This window comes from Thamnophis elegans, chromosome 2 (genome assembly GCF_009769535.1).
Source record: "Thamnophis elegans isolate rThaEle1 chromosome 2, rThaEle1.pri, whole genome shotgun sequence".
Lineage (NCBI taxonomy): Eukaryota > Metazoa > Chordata > Lepidosauria > Squamata > Colubridae > Thamnophis > Thamnophis elegans.
The window spans coordinates 375,767-398,954 of record NC_045542.1 but is presented as its reverse complement, the minus strand read 5'-3'; the positions used below and the strand labels follow the sequence as shown (position 1 = coordinate 398,954).

The 23,188-nt window shown below is 41.4% G+C and overlaps 1 protein-coding gene across 1 annotated transcript in view; it reads right to left on the bottom strand.

Moving 5' to 3' along the window:
* The window catches only part of TRPC4 (transient receptor potential cation channel subfamily C member 4), a 73,164-nt gene that overhangs the window by 18,093 nt on the left and 31,883 nt on the right, over positions 1–23,188 (bottom strand). Inside the window, exons 4-7 of the mRNA XM_032210471.1 lie at positions 19,451–19,590; positions 13,634–13,947; positions 11,951–12,146; positions 2,746–2,940 (exon numbers count right to left, since the gene is read on the bottom strand). Of these exons, the coding sequence (XP_032066362.1) occupies positions 2,746–2,940; positions 11,951–12,146; positions 13,634–13,947; positions 19,451–19,590 (845 nt within the window). The remainder of the gene's footprint in view (positions 1–2,745; positions 2,941–11,950; positions 12,147–13,633; positions 13,948–19,450; positions 19,591–23,188) is intronic.

Here is a 23,188-nt window from a genome sequence, read left to right as displayed (position 1 = left end):
CTGCAGTTGAAACTGACGTAGTCGTTGACAGGTAGGACATTGTAGCAGACAATTTTGTGTACTAAGCTTTGGCCAGACCGTCGGTGGCATAGTTCTAGGTTGTCCAAGTCCAAAATTTCAAGGCTATCGGCATAAGGTATTCTATTGCAAGCGGAGGAGTGGAGGGCTCTTCTCGTGAAATTCCTCTGGACTGGCTCAATTGTATTCATGTCCATTATTCCAGGCAGATGAGCTGTATTTGAGAATTGGCCTGGCAAAGGTTTTGCATGCCCTAGTTAGCGGTGCAATGTTACCGGAGAAGAAGTTTAGCAAAATTATTTCTTAATGCCTTTTTGGCAAGGCTGTTACAGGGAGCTCTGGGGTTTAGATCTTTTGAGATGAGTACTCCTAGGTCCTTGGCAGAGTGAGGGTCATCTACAAGGTCATATCCGCCCAGCTTGCATTTGGTGTTCTGATTTTTGTTGCCAATGTGTAAGACAGAGCATTCGTTGGTTGAGATTTGAAGTTGCCAATTGTTCGACCATTCTGACACAAAGGGCAGCAGCATTGTCAGTGGTGTTAAATAGTTTTATGTCATCAGCAAAGAGGATGTGGTTGCTTATAATATGATCGCTAAGGCCACTTATGTAAATTAGAAAGAGAGTGCGTCCTAGAACACTTCCTTGGGGGACACACTGTTAACTGGTGCAGGGTTTGATAGCGCACTCCTTATTTTGACTTCTTGTTGCCTGTTTGACAGGAATGGAGCTATCCGTTTGTGTAGTGTAATGGATTGGTTGATGATTGATTCCATGACTTTGCAGATGACACAACATAGTGAGATTGGTCTGCAATTTTCAACTAGGCTGGGGTCTCCCTTCTGGAAGATAGGGATGGCCATGGTTAATGACCACAGGTTGGGCAAGGAGCTGGTTCTAAAAGATGTCTTGTGGATTCTGCTTAGTGGTTTGGCTATGGCAGTAGAAAGTTTTTTCAAGAAGCAGGCACGTACCATATTTTTCGGAATATAAGATGCTCTGGAGTATAAGATGCACCTTAATTTTTTTGGGAGGGGGGGGGATAAGAGAAAAATAATTCTGCCTCTGCCTACCAGCATCAGGATCAGAGGCATCTTCACTTCCAGTTGGATTTTGATAATGAGCAGCACAGATCTTTTGTCCATTTAAAACAAACCCTATTACCCTACACGTATTTAACTGGAGTGAGTGGGGTGGGGGATGATTTTCATGGGGGCAGAAGAGGGACTTGGCAATGAAGGCTCCGCTCCCGAGACGCGCCCGTCTTCCTACCTATAGCCGTAGGCATTGAAAGCCTGGCTTTCTCGCAGCAAGGGCCAATAGAACTTCAGTCCTCCTGGATGCTGCGATCTCGTAAACATGGTACTGGGCTTCCCAACAAGTCCCCTGCGCCTTTTTCTGCCTCGGTCAGAGCCTGATTCCGCAAGCGGCCCGAGGAAGCGTGGAGGTCAGGACTCGGTTGGCGAAGTGGGCGCTGCACAGGAGCAAGGCAGCTAGCAGCTCTGCTTGTCCCTTTTCCAGATGACCCTGGCAGAGAGGGCAGTCGGCTTTTGCTCCTGGCCCAAGAGGAAAGAGGTGAATCTGTGGAGGAGGAAAGTGTGCGGCGTCTCCAATGTGCAATGGGGAACTGGGGAGGAAAATATTTTCAGATGGCAGCGCTGACTGCATACCCCGTTTTTGGATTCGGGAAGGGGATTGCAGTGCTGCTGCCTGAAAATGCTTTCCTCCCTGATTTGGTCGGAGGCTGCCTGAAAAACGCCATTCCAGCTGACAGGGATTGCTTTTTCGGTCTCTCCACACTGACACCCCCCCCCCCCGTGCTTTCGAGGCGCAGGAAGGTGCTTGGCTATAGCATCAGGCTATAAACCCGGAGACTATCCATTCTAGACCTGCCTTAGGTCCAAAGCCAGCTGGGTGACTTGAGCCAGTCACTTTTTCTCAGCTCAAGAAGGAGGCAATAATAAATCATTTCCAACCCCCCCCCCCAAAAAAAAAAAACCATGCCAAGAAAATTGCAGGGAATCAGACATGAATGAACAGAAGAAGAAGAAAAAACCTTAAGGGAAGGGGAAATGACTTTCACTGCTCAGCTGAAAAAAAAAGTTAATTCAAACTCCAAAGAAGATCTATTTAAATGATGCACTTACAAAAAGCCACAGTTTTTCTTTCTAAGGTATGTTAAATTTGCACTACTACTCCATAATATGAGGGTGAAGACGTTAGTGAGTTTTCTCTTTATTTAATATTTTTTAAGCTTCAAGGCCATAAAATGTAAAAGAACTTTAGCTGACTGAGTAAGAATTTCTCAATGTTGCTGTTAACACAACTTTCTGCCCTCTACCTATTTTTTCAATTGCCACATTGTCCAAGCAAGCCAAGCGAGGCAATGTCAGTGAGTCAAATCCTGATTAAATATACATGTCAAATAAATGGATCAAATGATCCAACTATCAGAAAGTCTGGAATAATTCTGAACTCTTGAGTTATACTTTAATTTAACTATTTTCACTATCATGAATAAAAACGAACAAAATTATATTTTGGATCGTACTTCCTCCATGTGTTGCTTACATGCGTTGTTAAAGTCTTATTCTAAATTCCCAATATTCAAGAGACTTTTTGGCATTGTCAAAAAGCAGAAACATACATTCTTCTAGCCTCTGTAGGTAAGATGTCACCACTATCCATTCTCATAAGGATAAGGAAGGAAATGGCTGATTTTGCTTACCCCAATGGTTCCAAAGCTCTTGGTGGTTTTTTTAATGTTTTGCCTGCATAGTCGTCTCCACAGCCATCTTAACAAATACCATAGAGATTTTGGACTTGGTATGACATTGAAAGGTGTGGGCAAAGTTCCTCCTTCTTCAAAGTAACTCATCCATAGCTTTGTACGAGCAAATTTCCATTCAATATCTGCATGATCCTGAATATATAAAACATGAAAGATAAGATTTTTAGAAAGGTAACATTATTAGAAAAAAAGATAGCAGAAGAATTTAAATCCTATATGGGAATTTATACGTTCATCACCTTTTCTTATAAGCAACTTGCCATGTTTTAAAGTGAAATAATAATAATAATAATAATAATAATAATAATAATAATAACAACCAGGAAACTAATGACAATGCACTACAGTTTACATCCACGTGGTGATACTGATAGACTATATCTGCCCTGAAAATCAGGTGGCAGAGGATTATTACAAGTGAAGCAAACAGTTGAAGAAGAAAAACATGCACTGGCTGATTATTTAAAAGAAACTCAAGAACATCTATTAATCGAAGTAAAGAACAAAAATCTACTGAAGGCCCAACAGATAAAACAAGAATACAGAAAAGATGTGATAAAATCAAGAATGGAGAGTTGGCAGAACAAAGCACTGCATGGTCAATTTCTGGAAAAAATAAAAGATAAAGTGGACAGTGAACAAACTTGGTTATGGTTAAAAACAGGTACATTAAAGAAAGAAACAGAGTCATTAATCCTGGCTGCGCAAGAACAAGCTATCCGCACAAATGCCATTAAGGCCAAAATCGAAAAATCCTCTGATGATGCCAAATGCAGACTTTGCAAAGAAGCTGATGAAACTGTTGATCACATACTCAGCTGCTGTAAAAAAATCGCGCAGACTGATTATAAATTGCGGCACAATTCAGTAGCACAAATGATCCATTGGAATTTGTGCAAAAATTATAATATTAAAACAGCAACAAACTGGTGGGAACATCAGCCTGAAAAAGTCACCGAAAATCAGATGGTCAAGATCTTGTGGGATTTCCGTATACAAACCGACAAAATACTGGCGCATAATACACCAGACATCACACTGGTTGAGAAAAATAAGGTCACAATCATAGACATCGCAATACCAGGTGATAGCAGGGTCGCCGAGAAGGAACATGAAAAAATCGCAAGATACCAGGACTTAAAAATCGAAATTCAACGACTATGGCACAAACCAGCAGTGGTAATTCCAGTGGTAATTGGCACACTGGGTGCTATTCCAAAAGCACTGGAATTACATTTAAAACAGTTAAAAATTGACAAAATCACCATCAGTCAAATGCAAAAAGCCGCACTGCTTGGATCTGCACGCATATTACGAAAATACGTTACGACGTCCTAGGCCCCTGGGTGGGGCCCGACTAGTAACCAATGCCAAATCCGGCGAAACAACTGGCCGCTGTGATACAATTGTATAATAATAATAATAATATAACTCCGCCATTGCCGGTCCCAAGCCCGGATGAGAAAGGAGGAAGGTTGGGATCAGGTTGGCATCTGGTCCCGTAAAAAAACCCCTGCCAACCCATACAATATGGTGAAAAAAACAAATAAGAATTCCATACCGCATCGGTCGTCGCGCGGGTTAACAATGGCCGCGGCGGATGTTGGGGTCCCTGGACATCCGTCGACAAGTGGGCTACAAGTGGACCAGCCAACAAAATGACAAAAATATAGTGCAGATGAAAACCGTGCCATAATGGCCTGTTACTACAACTCAGAGCCAGAAAAAAGAGGCTATTTAAAGCGAATGTATGAATTATGGAAACAACAATATCCAGATTCAAATGTTAGTGAACAACGACTAGCAGATCAAAGGCGATTTATTATACGGAATAAAGTGTTTAGTGAAGTTGAACATGAGGAAATTCAGGCAAATTGCAAAACCCAAAAAACAATATCACAAGCGAAAATAACTGATATTCAAGACACAACTAAAGACATTATAGTAGAACTCCCAGAAGAAGCTCTCGGGGAGGAAATAACATCACCACCACTAGAACCAGTTATCACTGAACCAACTGATGAATTAACTCAAAAACAAAAAGAATTGAAGGATAAGATCATGGAGCATTTTCTACTTAATGAGGAAAGGCAACGTTTACCATCACTAAAAACTGTGCCTAAGAAAATTTTGGCCCCTATCATGAAAACGGTTAATGCAGTGTTTTTAACAATTGAACCGGGATCCATCTTGGAAACAAACCAGTTAATGTACAGCACAGCTGTAATAGTCACTAATGAACTAGGCATTAAAATTAAAGTACCTAGTCACACAACAGAAAAAGCATCAAAGCCAAAGTGGAAAATCCGTTTAGAACAAAAAATAAAAAAATTAAGGGCAGATGCTAGTAACTTAAAGAACATGCATGAGCAACGGCTTAAAAACAACAAAATCATAGATCGGCTAATCAGAAGATATAGATTGGATACAAGAAACATCAATGAAGCTGTAGAGATTGTAAAACAGCAGATAACAGCAACAGCTAGAAAAATTGAAAGATATGAGGCACGAATCATCCAATATAAACAAAATCAGCAATTTCGATCAGACCAACGGCGTTTTTATCAAAGTCTTAATGTGAATGGTGACACCAAAAGTGAAAAACCAGAAAAACAGGCCACAGTTGAATTCTGGAAAGAATTGTGGGAAAATGCAAAGGACTACAACAAGGAAGCAAAGTGGATACATGACTTTGAGAAAAGCATTGGCAACAAACAAATGCAAGTATTAGAAATAACAACTGAGATGGTCAAAAATCGAGTTAAAAAGGTAAAGAATTGGACATCACCTGGAAAGGACCAATTACATGGTTTCTGGCTCAAATATCTGACCAGTTTACATGCAATATTGGCCAGGCAACTGAATGAAATTTTACAAAAGGGCCAAATTGATGAATGGTTGACAACTGGAAAAACATACTTGATTCAGAAAGATGCAACTAAAGGAACAACACCTGAAAACTACAGACCAATAACATGCTTGCCAACAACCTTCAAATTACTCACAGGCATTATTGCAGATAACATGATGGATTATTTGGAAACAAACAACATCTTGCCAGTAGAGAAAAAAGGCAACAAAAGAAGGAGCAGGGGCACCAAAGATCAGCTTCTAATTGATAAAATGATATTAGAAAATTGTAAGAACAGAAAAACGAACTTGAATATGGTCTGGATTGATTACAAAAAGGCATTTGACTCACTGCCACATAGTTGGATCATAAAATGCTTAGAAACAACTGGCATTAGCAAAAATATTACATCCTTTACTGAAAAGGCAATGAAACAATGGAGAACTGAGTTGGCAGTAGGGAATGAGATCTACGGAATGGTTAATATCAAGCGAGGAATTTTCCAGGGTGATTCACTTTCACCTCTTCTCTTCATCATCGCAATGATCCCACTATCAGTAATCTTAAAAAAAATGAAATTAGGCTACCAAACAGCCAAAGAAGCTGAAAAAATTTCACATTCACTATATATGGATGATTTGAAACTCTATGGAAAGTCAGAAATAGAAATCCAATCATTGACAAACACAGTCTGAGTATTCAGCACCGATATTTCAATGCAGTTTGGCATGGAAAAATGCGCCACTGTATCCATAAAAAGGGGCAAAATCACTGCATGTGAGGAAATTGAAATGCCCAATGGCCAATTAATTAAATGCAATGAAAATGAAGCCTACAAATACTTAGGCATTCTGCAGTTGGATAACATCAAGCATGGAGAAGTAAAAACTATTGTCAGGCGAGAGTACACCAACAGAGTTAGGAAAATTTTAAAATCTAAATTGAATGGTGGAAATACAATCAAGGCCATAAATACCTGGGCAATACCAGTTATAAGATACACAGCTGGTATAGTTAACTGGACACAAGCTGATTTGGACCTTTTGGACCGAAAAACCAGGAAACTAATGACAATGCACTACAGTTTACATCCACGTGGTGATACTGATAGACTGTACCTGCCCCGAAAATCAGGTGGCAGAGGATTATTACAAGTGAAGCAAACAGTTGAAGAAGAAAAACATGGATTGGCTGATTATTTAAAAGAAAGTCAAGAACATCTATTAATCGAAGTAAAGAACAAAAATCTACTGAAGGCCCAACAGACGAAACAAGAATACAGAAAAGATGTGATAAAATCAAGAATGGAGAGTTGGCAGAACAAAGCACTGCATGGCCAATTTCTGGGAAAAATAAAAGATAAAGTGGACAGTGAACAAACTTGGTTATGGTTAACAACAGGTACATTAAAGAAAGAAACAGAGTCATTAATCCCGGCTGCGCAAGAACAAGCTATCCGCACAAATGTCATTAAGGCCAAAATCGAAAAATCCTCTGATGATGCCAAATGCAGACTTTGCAAAGAAGCTGATGAAACTGTTGATCACATACTCAGCTGTTGTAAAAAAATCGCGCAGACTGATTATAAATTGCGGCACAATTCAATAGCACAAATGATCCATTGGAATTTGTGCAAAAATTATAATATTAAAACAGCAACAAACTGGTGGGAACATCAGCCTGAAAAAGTCACCGAAAATCAGATGGTCAAGATCTTGTGGGATTTCCGTATACAAACCGACAAAATACTGGCGCATAATACACCAGATATCACACTGGTTGAGAAAAATAAGGTCACAATCATAGACATCTCAATACCAGGTGATAGCAGGGTCGCCGAGAAGGAACATGAAAAAATCGCAAAATACCAGGACTTAAAAATCGAAATTCAACGACTATGGCACAAACCAGCAGTGGTAATTCCAGTGGTAATTGGCACACTGGGTGCTATTCCAAAAGCACTGGAATTACATTTAAAACAGTTAAAAATTGACAAAACCACCATCAGTCAAATGCAAAAAGCCGCACTGCTTGGATCTGCACGCATATTACGAAAATACGTTACGACGTCCTAGGCCCCTGGGTGGGGCCCGACTAGTAACCAATGCCAAATCCGGCGAAACAACTGGCCGCTGTGATACAATTGTATAATAATAATAATAATGACTCAACAGGTGGATAAAAATGCAAAATCTAGTCTAAATGTCTGGTTGATCATGTGACTAACCATAATACTAATAAGACAAAGGAAATATTTAGCTAAACTAAATATGTATTTTCACAATGCAATATTTCTAATTTTTTTCTATCTTAATCTATATGTTAGGCGTGTATTCTTAACCAAATGATCATAAGGAAACTGTCAACTTTGAAATGGATTGGGCCTGTTGCAGCCATTTTCTCCATTTCTCAGCTTCACACACTTTGAGGGGAGGAGGGAACTCTGGAATGTCAGACCAGACATTAACAACCTACTATTTCATGGGAACCAGAGATGGTATTCAATCAGTTTGGATTGGTTCAGGTAGTGGAAATTTTAATTAGTTCTGAGAACAGGCAAATGCCACCTCTGGATGGCCCTGCCAATGCCCACTTGGTCACTGGTCACCTCTGCCCACCCGCTGCTCACCCCGCCCACCCTCTCGCCCCGCCCTGTCCGCCCACCCTACTCTGCCAAGTCGCTCTTCATCCCACCCACTCGCCTGCCATTGCTAGCCTTCCTTTGTCTGCCATTGCTGCCTCCATCCACCATGGCCCTGATCTCCCTGGGTGAGTGAGCCTGCAAGCAAGCGCCAGTTGAGTTGACTCCCGGGCTGGCTTAGGCTGCCACAAGGCCCAGTCGAGTCGACTCCCAACCCGGCCTACCTGCCTCCGCTACTACAAGCCCTAGTCAAGTGCTGACCCCCCCCCCCCGGCCACCCTAGGCTGCCACTTTGGGGTAGACATGGTGAGGCTCTGACCTGGCTCTCACCATCCTTCCACCCGCATGCCACCCACCTGCTCGACCTCCACCTCAGATCAGGGGACACACCAGTCCCAAGCTCTAACCTTCCCTGGGGCCTCCTCCTGCGTGCCGCCCACTTGTCTTCCGCCTTGGGTCAGGGGACATACCAATCCCTGGCTCTGGCCTTCCCAGGGGCCTCCGCCCTCATGTCACCCTATCGCCCTCTGCTTCGGGTCAGTGGATGCACCCTTCCCCGGGGCCTCCACCCTCTGCCCACATGCTTGCCCTCTGCCTCGCTCACCTTCCAAAGGACGGTGAGACTCAGCTGCCTTTCGTAGAAAGTCTCCAACCACTGGTAGTTTTTAGCACAAAAAGTCTCCAGCGGTCGCTGCCGGCTCAGGTCTCGCTGGCAAAGTGGCTGGAGGCTTCTTCTGCCAAAAAAGAGGTGGTGGCTGCAGGCTTCTTGCACCAAAAATTACCAAAAACTACAGGCCCAAAAAGAGGCCTGAAGTCCTGTTGCTGCCGTCGCCGCCCTGTTCTTTGCACCGGCCACACATGCGCACCTCATTGCCTGCCAATGCTCCTTGTGGCCAGAGAGAATGGCTTGCTGTGCCGGAGGGACTTGTCTTCTCGCAGAAGGTCCCAGCGCCATGAGGTATGTGCTTGTTTGTGTATGTTTGAGGCCAAGAAGGAGAAGACTTGGCCGAACTTTTCTGCCTTCCTTTGCAGGGATGAAAAAGGACATAGAAAGCTAAGTAAAAAGTTGTGAGGTATGTGCAGCCATGAAGAAAAGGGAAGAGCCTTCATAGGACCCCTCCACCCAGAAACTGGCCAGAATGTTCCTGCAACACATGCAGAGGCTGTATAGAGTGTCAAAGGGACTCATATCAGATGGGGGAGGGGGGGAGATTTCCAGTTCATGGCAAGGTTTTGGAGCGTTTGTGGAAATTATGGGGTCCTCTCAGAGGCATAGTTCTGGGATTTATCCGAGTAGAAATGGGATCGTGGAATGAGCTAATGCCAGGATAGAGCAATATGCTGCTATGTCAACTAGCAGCAGTCCAATTGGACTGACGTTGTCTATAACAATGCTGTTCATAATAGCGTGGGACTTACCTCATTTAAGATAGCCACAGGCATAGAGTTTGTCCCTATGCCCGAGTACCCTTGGGACCCGCCCCATCCTCAGTGAATTTAACAGAGTGCAGGGTGGGCCTGCAAAAGGCAGAGTGCATGGGGAAATGTAAAGCAGGCATTAGCTAAGGCTGCTGAGACATAGAAAGTGCAAACAGACGAGAAGTGATCACCTCAGAAACCATTCCATTGGGGGGGGGGAGTACCTCTCCACAAAATACCTGAAGCTAAAACTGCCCTGCTGGAAACTAGGTCCGAAGTTCATAGGACCTTTGTTAAAGTTTGCAGCAATCCAACCAGCACACAAATAAGTAATTCAGCAGGATTCATTTATATAAGAAACTTCCTTATGTACAATACCAGACAGCAGAAGCCAGAATGCAGAATCCAGAAGTACAGAATCCATAACCACAGAAGCAATAATGCAAGGAGAGACCAACTCTTTTATACATCACAGTCAAGCTAAGCCACAAACAGTCCTCATTGGCTGACCTGTTGCCATGTCTATTCCAATTCATGAACTCTTACATACTGACAACGTTTCCCAATAGTGAAGATAATCAACCTGGTGACTGTGGAGTTAAAAATGCCATGGCTATACCTGCTGTTTCATCACAGTTTCCTCAAGCCGATAGGGGCATCAGAATTGAGACCAATAGCCCAAATTGCCCCCAAACCAAGAAGGAATGGAGGTATAAGAGAAACATGTATAAATATTTGAGTTAAATACTTGAGTTAATATGAATTATGCTTGTTGACTGTGGAAGAGATGCATGAAAACCTTTTGTAACCAACTGATACACTTTCTACACTATGTATGGATGAGAATTTTTTTATGTTGTTTTTTATGTTTAAAAATAAAAAAAAAATGCAAAAAAAAAGATTTTTTTCCCCAGCAAGCCAGCCTGGCCTGAACAAAACAAATCAAAGTATTGATTATTGTTAATTTGAATTCTTTTAAAAAAATGTGTCATTGTTAATTTTAATTGGGTTTGGGGATATCCTATTTAATTTCTTTGTAACTTTTGTAGTATGTGTTTCTTTTAATATTGTACACCGCCCTGAGTCCTTGGGAGAAGGGCGGCATATAAATCGAATAAACCTCAAACCTCAAATTAAAAAAGTTATTGGGACTGAGGAAATTCTTGGTGAGGGAGAAGCAGTTTATAATGCTCAGCATAGCTTGATATGTTTAAACAGTTGTTGATAGCGATATTTTGGTTTGGAAAAGTACTGTATTTTTCTTATAAGATGCTCTGGAGTATAAGACACACATTCGTTTTTGGGGATGAAAATAAGAAAAAATATCTGCACTTGAGTATGAATACCATTGGTGTTCATCTGGCTAGCATCCTTAGCAAACAGCCTGGGCAGCTTCAGCACATGATCGCAGCCTGATTCAGCATGAGCAGCTGATTGGTGGGTGGATCGGCCTCCCGGAATACCCCCAACCAGCTGTTCCCAGAGGTGAATGTTAACAACAGGTTTGCTGGTTGTGAGCGCATGCACTTCTTTGGGGCTGAAACACAGCTTCAAACCTGCTGCTTATCTTCTGAGGGAGCTCTGGTGTGTACAGCGGTCGCGGCATGGAACCGGTCCAATCAGGCAGCAGCTGTTCCGGGCTGCCTTTTTGGCCTCTGCGCATCACGTGGTGGCGGGGATCTGCCTGAAAATGCAACATGCAGAGGCCAAAAACAGGGCATGTGGAGGCTGAAAACGTGTTGCGCGGAGGTGGCAATCAGCAGTGATGTGCTCTGGCGATGCCTGCAGTCTTGAACGGGTCTGAAACGGAGCATTCGGAGGCTGAAAACGCTAGGCACAGAAGCCAAAAACGCGATGCATGGAGGCAGCGATTGTCTGTGGGAAACCCTGCTGCCTGGAAGAGGTCTAAAACACGACACGCGGAGGCTGAAAATGCCCAAGGGTGGGGGGCTGGTGGGTGGGCGGAGCTACGGTCAATGTATAAGATGCACCCACTGTCCTTTTTGGGGGGGGGAGTGTGTCTTATTCTCCGAAAAATGCAGTAATTAAATACTAGACTTTGAGTGTTGGATTGGATATATGAAGAGAGTTGTGAAGCTCAGTAGCATACTTTCTGGAATTTGCAGTAAGTTGATGATTGCTTTTCTGGAGGTAGAGAATCTAAAATTGTAAACATACAAAAAAACAATTGTCAACATTTTGGAATGAAAGGCAAAATATGAAGTACTCACAGCAATAAGCTGGTAGGAATTGTTCATCATAGCTATCAGCATGTTAAGCAGGACCACCAGTGAGATGACGTTGTAGGTGCCAAACATCGTGGCTCCAACAAACTCAGTGAATTCATGTCGAGCTTTAACGTTGGTCACATACAGATTGATGAGTCCAAAGATTGACCAAAACAGGGACTGAAGAGTTTCAAACAGACTGGAAAAGAAAAAGAAAAAAGCAGCAAAGAATTATTATCACAACTTATTCCAGGTGGCTACAGACCCACAGATATAAAGTATTAAAAGGTAACTATTGCTTTTAAGTGAAACATTATTTCATCATAAATTAAGCCAATTCAATTAGATAAAGTGAGAAAAATAGAAGGCGCAAGAAGACAATATGAGAACAGGATGCAGGCTTTGATAGAAAATGCAGGGACGGACAGGACGGTGGGCGGACAATGTTAATAACAAACTGGTTCTTATTGTAATATCGAGTTCCAGGTTATTTGTATCGCTGCTAAAATCAGTGACAGAATATCAACTTTCATATTTTGGCTAATTAAATATTGCTAATGCAATATTTTTTCACAATACTAAAAATAATATTTAAAACGTGACTAGATAACCTGTATATTCCCTTTTGGGTCATTGTTTCAGAGATATGTCCTTACCTAAACAAAGAAACAGAATGACTGAGAGTGTACAAAAATAGAGCAGGAGCAACTTCCAAATTCTTGCTGGCTTCTCCGTTGAGTTTCCTTGCAGGAATCTGGCAGGGAGCACTGGAAATCGCCTTCCCTTCCAGCAGGTAAATGGCTGCTGCTAGGTGAGCGAAGGAGCAAAAGATTGCAAGGCCGGCTAGAAACTGTCACAGAATGTTGAAAATGAAGATCGTGTGACTAAAGCAACAATGCAGCTGTGCTTTAGTAGCCATCAGCTGGGACAGATGTTGATCAGTTTGCGCTTAGTTGATTTTCGCGGCTTCCACTAAAGCTCGCTTAGTGTTTTCCCGAGAATCTTTTAACAGGCCTATCCATTCTTTTACTGACAGGGATGAGGGGGAGTTCTGTAGGTAGCTCCAGTATAGGAACAAATTCCATCGCAGGGCTAATTCGAAACGGAGTTAACCCCCTGGTACTGTGCACTTCGGCGAACGGTAATAGCGTTGCCCAATTTGATTGCTGGTAATTTACATAACATCTCAAATACTGCCCAATCATTGCGTTCATACGTTCTGCAGCCCCATTCATGCTCAGGTGGAATCCAGAACTTAATCCTTGGGATGACCCAATCACTTTTATAAACTCCCTCCAGAACCCAACCGTGAATTGGACACCTGTCTGATATAATTCTGCAAGGAACCCCATGTAACTGATAGATGCGTTTAACAAATAGTCTGTTCTGACCCAGATTTAGCAGAAGCAAGAAACAGGCTCCTTTTCACGAAAAACCCTCTTTATTAACCTCTTGTGAATTAATGGCATTCGCCCACCGAAAAGTCCAGGCAAGAGTCCTGCAAAGAGTTTATGGAAAACAATTGGAATTGGACAAAATATTGCACACGACAGGGGAAAACTTCTAAAATACCATGCCACCTCCTCATGAAGACTATCATTGCCATTCTGAGAAAGGAAAAAGGAGACAGATAAAGTATGCAATTTTAAACATGCTATAAAATAAGTTTTTTTAAGTGCAACTTACGTTGAAAATGCATTATTTTGATTTTCACAGCGTATTCCTTTGCAGCGATCAGGTTCATTTGTTTCATAATAAAAATATAGCTGGTTAAGTCCATTTGCAAAAGCCAGCAGTACAAGGCAGTAGATGAAGAGAAACTTTAGAATATCCAGCAGCATTCTTCCAAGAGAGATCTGCAGTGGTCCCAAGTGAGAGTTTGCAGTGAATAACGATATTAAGCGCAAAGAACTAAAAATATTTGCAATAGCAAACAGGGCCTCTGCAACCAGTGTTGGATGCCACATATCCCAGCTCTGTCTTGCAAGCAGCCCACTGTACTGTAAACAAAATAATGAGAGAATATTGACAAGTCTTTCTCGATTGTAGCAGACCTTTAAACAACACTTTTTTAAAAAATAAATTCAAGAGTATGCCCAAAATAAAGCTCATCCATCCATCCATCCATTCATTCATTCATTCAAATGTTAGTGTCGCATCTTTCAGCCAACGCTGGGCAGCTTCCAAACAAAGATTTTTTCAAAAATCATTTAAAACTTATCAAACACAACTGTAGTTAAAACATAAAAAATAAAAAATAAAACTGTTGCCAATTCATGCTAACATCACATAATCTAATCTCCCAACACTTGGGAGAAAAAATAGGTTTCTAAGATTTTGTGGGAAGTTAAATGGGTGGATGCCTATGATTTTCTGGGGGCAAAATATTCTACAAGGCAGTGGCTGCCCTGGAAATGGGATACTTCCTAGCTTACATTAAATGGCAATATTTGGGGAGAGGAACCAGTAATGTAACCACCCCATCTGGCCTGATACCACAGATAGATATCCTTAGGGAAAGGTAGTCCTGCAGGTAACCCATCCTGTGACATCACTTTAAAGATGGCACGTAGAAAGAAACCGGAAATCAGCACAGCTCACACAACAGAAATGTTACACGGGGCAAACCAAGGGGACGTAATTTGCATGATGCTGCATTCTGGGCTAATTGAAGTTTTTGGGTGGCCTGCAAGGGCCGTCCCATGTAGAATCCATTGCAGTAATCCAGACAGGAGGTGACAAAGATATGAGTGACCACAGTGGGGCGATTCAACCGGTTCACACCACTTCAGTTGAGCCAGTTGTTAAATTGCTGGCTGGCCCCGCCCTGCCACTACTTGTTGGCCTCGCAGACCTTGGCTGGCGCCTTAGAGCCACACCCAGCAGAGCTCGGCAACCAGCAAACGCCACCACTGGGCGGCCCCGCCCAACCCTACTAGTCACTCTTTATCTCGCTTCGCTTGCCCTGGCCGGTACCTAGAGCCATGCTCGAGGCACAGCTGCTGCTGCTGCTGCTGCTGCTGCTCTCCGGTTCCCTTGCTTGCCTCGGCAACGCGACCCAGGTGATCTCTGCCTGGTGAGTCTCCCTCCGCTTCTCGCCCAGCTGCCTCCCTTGCGGCCCCAGCAGCCCAGCTTGCCTGCCTGCCTTCCGTGCGGCCTCCCATGCGGTCCAGCTACCCACCTTCCTTTGCTTGTTTGAGGCATGAACGGCCTGTTACGGGGCCTTCCTGGGACCCCCTCGGCCTGCTACAGGCTGAAATGGAGGGTCCCTGGGCCACCCCCCCACCTCGCCTCCCAGGGCTTTACTGTAGTTCCTTCCCAAAGAGGCTGAGCTGCGCGGCAGAGGAGCCAAAGCCTTTTATTCGGAAGCCAGGGTGAAACAGCATGGGGTCCACCATTGAACCCCTCAATACTTAATCAGGCTACTTGTCTTCTTCTAACTAAAAACTTCAAAATTAAAAACTCTGCTTATGCTCTTTCACCTAAAGAACAAAAATAAGGAACATATTTCTTTCTGCTTGAAACACAGGAAGATAGGTTTTTCGCAAGTAGGAGGAAACTGGGTGGGCAGTTAACCACATTATCTTAGTCATAGAGCGCAGTTTAGGATAATCAAAGTTCACCTTGTAAACAAGCTATAGGTTAACCATATTTTTAGCAATATATCTGAGTGGCGTTCTGACTTTTCCTCTTTCTGCATGAGTAACCAAGATTCACTTCTCTTTTAGTTTCACTTTACTTCCCTATTGTGGTTTGGGAATCATGTATTGTAATTTTCCTTAAATATTTGTAATTTACCCGAAATAACCTTGTGCTGACTTAGGTGAGAAGTTATGACCTGGGCTAGTGCACGCCTATATGACGTCTATATGATTTGTAATAACCATTTCAAAGGTATAAAACCTCTGTCAAAATGTACCTAAGTCAGATCAGTTAGGTGGAAATCTACTGGTCTCTTGAATGCATTCAATAATAATAAACCTTTCTTCTCTGGGAAAAAAGGTATCGTCTCATGTTCTTACGTAAGTAGAAAGGCAGACCCTGATTTTGCCATTACATTTCTTGGCGAGCCAGCCAGGAGACGATAGGGTCTTTGGGGACCCCCTGGGACACCTAACCCGGGGGGGCTGGGGGGCTCATCGGGTCAGGAACCTCTCTGGCGCCAAACGGACCTTTTGTTCCGAGGGAATTTCCCGGCAGCGAGGAGCGCTCGGCCTCGGCGGTTAGCGGTCTCAAGAACCTCAGAAAACCAGAGGAGAAAGGAGAAAAAGTCTGGCCAGCACCGGAGGAGGAAAACCACAGATAAAAGGCAAGTAATTGTGGGTTTTCTATTTAAGGCCCGGTTTTTCTTTTCTTTCTTCTTCCCCTTTGCCAAGAAATCTCTCCCTCAGCCGACCCAACACCTTCAGGGGACGTGGAACATTCAGGAAGCCCTTTAATGGCCTGCGAAAGAGAGAAGCCAAGGGATTTTCCCCCGACACTCCTTTGATTGGATTGGCAGAAGCTGAGGAGTGGGATTGACGGGGCAGTGTAGGTTCGATTAGCCTCCCCGAACCTATGGTCTGTCTGAATGTGGGGGGCAAAGAAGTTTCTTTCCTTTTGTCAGAGCCTGAGATGAGAGGAAATCAGCTTTCCCCGTCTGAATAAAAGGCTTCGGCTTCTCTGCCGCCTTTTGGCTTCGTTTTTGCCCAGTCTGCCTTCAGGCTTAGTTTGGGCCTCGCCTGCATTCCGCTGACCGGCTAGTTCGAATGAGCATGGCAGCCAATCCACAAAGGCCTTGCAGTTCAGCCCAACGAGACAAAGGAAGCTATCTCCCCTCTCATTGGCCACTGCTGCTGTTGCAGCCTCAATCCCTGAAGCTTCTGCTTTCAGGCCTACTAGGCCTGCTGGCCACACGGTCCCAGCCGAAGCGTTTTACTCAGAAGAAGCTGGTGGAAATGTTTTCCTTAGATTTCACGTTCTTACAGCTTCATCATCATCATCATCATCTGAATAAAACACTTTGGCTTCTCTGCCAGTGGGTCAGTCCCTTCTGGACCTCTGGAGATCTTCAAAAATAAGTAATAAAATAAATGGCATGATTAACATTTCCATTATTTTCAGTGGGAAGTAAAGGTAATTAAGTTAGCATGAATGCAACCTATTAAGATTTTGTTTAAAAATATAAAAGAACGATATGTGTTTAATTTGCAATTAAATCACTTACGCCCATCCTTTGATTTTTGTAGCAAATTGTACATTTTTGTTTTGATAAAAGAAAAGTGAATATTCATTGAGAATCAATCTATTTCTTCAGTAGTTCCTCTCTCACCATCCTCTAAAGCTCCTTAACTGATTTTTCTTAATCGTTTTTCTATTTTAGCACAACATAAAGGAAGCAGAAAAAAGGCAACGTAATTCCTAAGGGAGCAAAATCCCTACAGCTCTGAAGAGGCCCCACAGTGGTCTCCAAAGGGGTCTTATTACCACAGTAAAAAGCTCGTAAAGTGACTTTGACACACAGTTATTTTTCCAAAAAATGCATACTGGTACTTGCTAAAATTTTAGAAGGTACCTATGTTAAACAGATAGCTACTCCATTAGCAGAAGAACAACTTCCAATATAGGGGGGAATAATCACAAATCCAGTAAATTTTTATATTTGCTTGAGAGTCTTCGAGAAACCTTTTGCTAATGTTAGAATGAGACGTCACTGAACAACTAATGTAGTTTTGTCTTCTTGTAGCTCTTGAAATCCATGTCACATAATTCAATGTTTCAAAGGTAGTCATATAATTTTAGCCATTTTTAACATAAGATTTCCAGATTTAAAAATTCTGAGTGTTTAAACATTTCATGGTCTTTTTATAATGCTACTATCAAGCATTGTAGATTAGGCTTGTCAAATTTCTTGTTTCTAATCAAATTGTATTTCACAATGTTTCAACTTATTTAGTTATATTACCCTGTTTCCCTGAAAAGAAGACCTCCCCTGATAATAAGCCCAATTGGGCTTTTGAGCGCATGTGCTAAAATAAGCCCTCCCCTGAAATTAAGTCCTCCCCAAAAATATTGCAACACAGCAGAAGCAATGAGGTGACCATGCTCGCTACCTCCTGCACCTCAAAAATAATAAGACCTCCTTGAAAATAAGGCCAAGTGCTTATTTTGGCAGTCAAAAGAAAATAAGACCCTGTCTTATTTTCAGGGAAACACGGTAACAGAATAGATATCAGTAAAAATTATACCTTTATAGCAAAAAAAAAAAAAAAAAGAGTTAGTAATCCACAGGAAATGGGGTGGGGAGGAGTAAGTGGAATCTGAGATGCTCGCAAAGCAGGCCCAGCCTGTGGAGACCCAGTGGATAGAGTGGGGGAAGCAATTGTGGGGACCCCAGGGGAGCATGAGGTATCTCAGTGGATTTGGGGAGAATCTGTTGTTAAATTATTTGAATCCCACCACTGGGTGACCATGAGTAAGGCCTCCTGATACATGAAAGGGTACAATTGGCACATCAGAGAAAGACGCCCTTGCTATGGCTGCCATCTAGTCCTCAAGCAGGAGCCATGAGTCTAGAAGGACCCCCTAATTGCACATCAGTTTAGTTTGGGGAAGTTAGCACCCAATCCAGTGTCAAAGATAAATGGGGGGAGGACCCATAGCCACTCTGTCTTGCCAGGGTTGAATTGGTCAGGTCCTCTCCATCCAGACCCTTATAGCCCCAGGCACTTGTCCAGCACCTCCACAGCATAACCTCTCGGTTATGTGAAGCAAGGGTCACAATAAATGGTAGAGAATAGATTTCACAGGAAATTATGTTCATTTTTTGTCACAGTGACTTAGGGGATTGATAATGGAAATGGATCACCTCCTATGTTTGGTTCAATTTCTGCCATTTTTGATGCCTGAAATATGAAATGTCTAATATAAAATATGGAGAAAGATGGCCGTGTCACATCTTACAAGTAATAATACTATAAAACTGATCACTGAGAGAAATTAATGATATATACACATGGTACATGGAATCATTAAAGGGGTTTTCTAATTTGTATGCCAATATAGAAGAGATGCAGAGTTAGTTGATTTCTAAGAAACAGAAAGTCACAATTTCCTATATTTCTTGGTCCTAGATGTTCAATGTCTAAATAAACCTAGGTATAAACTTAAAATAATTTGTAACCATAAACTGAGATGGTGAGCACTTATGGTAGTCCTTGTTTAGCAACTGCCACATTTAGAGACAGTTCACAGTTGCAACAGTGATGAAAAAGTAACTTTGTGATCAGTCCTCACATTTACAACCATCACAGGTTTGTAAATCAAAGGAAAGCTGAAATAAGACCACCAGAACAGTTGTGGTTTCACTTAATGACTGTTTCACTTAATGACCAAGTTGTGAGCCCCAACTGGGATAGTTAAACATGGACTACCTGTATTTACATGGATTAAAAAGAATAGATTTGGAACAAAATACATTCAAAGAAAATGTTAAAACATCTAGAATTTGTTAGGGTTAGTTACCTTTGAAAATGCAACTATTTTCAGTGATATTGTTGCCAGGTATAGAGAGTTCATAACAAAATCCATCAGATTCCACCAGTCATGAACGTAATCTTGCAGGCCACCATCCCACATTTGTTTAATTTCACCCCAAATAAATCCTACAAATATAAAAAGCAAAGATTAATTAGATAACTAATTATTTAAGTAATCATTTTATAATTTTAAGTCTATGTCTAATTATTTCAGTTTCCATAATAAATAGAACCAGGGCGGCAGAGATATGCATAGCTACTAAACGGCAACAAAGAGCTATAAAGGCTTTCTGGCCGACTAAGAGGATTAGTGCCGCTTGTTTCCTTGGATGCTTTCATTAGGCAGATGAGACAATGGGTTGGGGGATTGGGGGGAGGGTGCTGGGTAAACGTTTGATATGTAGATGTTCCCACCTTTCTGGCTCAGATCTTGCTTTCCCTTTGCTGCTTTCACTACATATCTAGTAAAAGTACTTTATCTCTATTGAAATGGAGTTGGGGTTTTCCTTTCTTGGATATTGAAGGAGGCATGCCTGACAGGGAGTGCTATCAAGATAACTTTGAATTCCTAGACCACAGATTTTCTGCACATCACAAAATCTGGGAAGGATGTATTTGGAAAATGACTGTTCAGCTCATCCAAAGAACTTTAAACTAAAATTGAGTGAGGAGCGTAACCAATCTTTAGGATTTTTAATCCCAAGCATAAACCCCAAGATAATCAATCAAACGAGGTGGGAAGTGGTGGAAAGGAAAATACTTAGATACAAAGCAGAAGTTAGCCATAAAAGTTTGGATTCTTATATACTAACACTCCATTATTGAAATTTGGTGGGATGAAACTCACAACTGGAATGTACTGGTGGAAGGATGCAAACTATTCTTCAAAAGAAGCAGATTTGAGAAAAAAAGGGACTTGCATTATATGTACGAGATCCCTGCATCTTTACAGAAATTTATGAAACCAAGGATAGAAGCCGCCTTGAATAAAAGGAAAAAAAGAATGACAGTGCCATAGATGTGTACTATAGGCCACCCAAACAAGCAGGAGAAATAAATGAACTTTTTGCTAACCAGTTAATTAATATATATAGGAAACACACCACACTAGTAATGGGGGACTGTAACTATCCTGACACCAATTGCCAGACAAACTCTGCATCAAGTAAGAGATTGAACAGGCCCCTGACCAACCTAGCTGAAAACTTTATCTGTAAAGCTACAGAAGGGAACTGGAGGGACTCCTATACTGGACTTAATTCTTACGAACAGAGATGAAATGATAGAAGGGGTTGAAGTTGCAGGAACTTTGGGGGAGAATGACCATGTCATATTTGAATTCAATATACTGCAGACACAAGCATTAGAACAAATAAAGCTAATATCTTAGACTTTAAAAGAGATGATTTCAACAAACCTAGAGCTTGGGAAGGATTCCATAAAAAATTAAAGGTGAAATGAACTCAAAAAGTTTGGAAAACTCTGAAAAATGTAAATTAATAAATCAATAAATTGTAGATAAATAAAAGCCCAGTCCACTTCAATACTGCTAAAAAAGAAAAATAATAATAGAAATCCAAGAAGAAACCAGCATGGTTGCATAAACTGAAAGACAAAAAAGATAAGTATATAAAATGAAAAGAGAGACACATAACTAAGGCAGAATACCAATGTACAGCCCAAATGTTCAAAAATGAAGTCGGGAAAGCTAAGGCTCAGAATGATCTAACACTTGCAAGAAATATCAAAAATAATTTTTAAAAAGTCTTTCAACGTGTAGGGAAAAAAAGGCTTTCAGGTGTCAGGGTTCCAAATAGCATCCAATATAAAATCAGAGTCCAAGGCAAATGATTCATCAAAGTTCCAATTTATTAAAAGAGCCATGATGGCACATCTGGGAAAACCCGAATCTGAAAGCTTCCAGGTTTCCCCACCCAGTTGAAAGTTCAAGATCCTGCCCCCAACACCCACAAGTCCATCACATGGTCTAATCTTCCACTGCCATGAAGACAGATTCCTCCCATCCAGTTCCGGTCAGGTGCAGAGACAAAGGTGACCTTTGCTTTTTAAGAAGAATGTTATTATGGCTACATATCACCCAACTCCATATAATCCCCCCTCCCATTTTCCCACCGTAGAAAGTGTGGCAGACCTGAAGTCCAAAAGGAAAAGATCTCTTGCAGGCATGACACCAGGGTGAGGTCATGCTGGCACAGAGCAGAGGAATGGGCTCCGTTCCTTCTGTCTGATTTTTCATGTGTGGAGGCCAGTAGAGGTGAAGTTGGACCCTGGAGGGGCCAGCAATATAGAGGGGAAGCTCTGGGGGTAATGGGGAGAGGTGCAATCCTCCGTTATGGCAAGAGGAACCTCTTGAATCTGGCATGGAAGAGACCTGCCACTATGGTCGGATCTGGAGGTCTGATGGCCTGATTAATGGAGAAGGAAGCAAGGAGAGAGAAGCAGAGGGAAGTATCAGTGGAGATCAGTGAGTTGGAGTGAGTTACCAGATAGATTCTCAGAGACTGTGAAGCCTACAAATTGGTGGGCAAGTGAGTCTCCAAGATGGAAAAAGCAGCACTTTTGCGGTGGGAGCAGAGCCTTGAGAAGATGGAAACAGAGATTGAAAGAAGGAGCAGAGGGAGGATTGGCGGCTTGAGCTGGAGATTTGTCAGAAAATATTTATAGACAAACGGACCAGGAACTGAGATTGGGACTAGTTATTGTGGCTTGCAGATCAGGAAAAGAATAATTATAAGACGTTTTTTTCTTGGGAAGAAGACGGAGAAGAGAAGATTTGGTGGAGGAAGTGAAACAAAAGTGACTGTGACTGGGCTAAATAGAGGAAAGGCGACATCTTGGATAAGAAAGGAGGAATAGCTGATGCAACTGTAAGACCAAGGCGGAAAAAAGAACTCTTTACTTGTCCTGAAGCCTGTGTGCTCAAATAAACTAAATCACCTATAATTATATAAAGCCTTGTATATATATTATCTATTGTATAACTCTTAAAAATAGACTTGGATCATATACTAAATCTTATATATTTATATACTGCATATATTTTTATAGTATAAAAATTAATTGAAGTTAAAAAAACAAATACATATATATATATATGTATACATATATATATATATGTATACATATATATATATATATATATATGTATACATATATATATATATGTATATGTGATTCCCTATGATCTTATGTCTATATCAATGACCACAATATAAAATGCCCTATAGTATATTACAATCTATACTCTACTGTATACTATAATCTTCTATTAATAATCTACTGTAATAATCTATTGTAATAATCTATTGATAATCTAATCTAACAGTTCTAACTACTAACAACAATACCACTCTTAATCTAATTATAATTTAATTGTAGGGATTATTACAGTTAATATTTATATAAAATTACAACCATGTTAAAGAGAGACTTATATTTTAAAGCTTAATACTATTAAGCAATTTTATATAAATATTAACTGTAATAATCCCTACAATTAAATTATAATTAGATTAAGAGTGGTATTGTTGTTAGTAGTTAGAACTGTTAGATTAGATTATCAATAGATTATTACAATAGATTATTACAATAGATTATTAATAGAAGATTATAGTATACAGTAGAGTATAGATTGTAATATACTATAGGGGATTTTATATTGTGGTCATTGATATAGACATAAGATCATAGGGAATCACATATA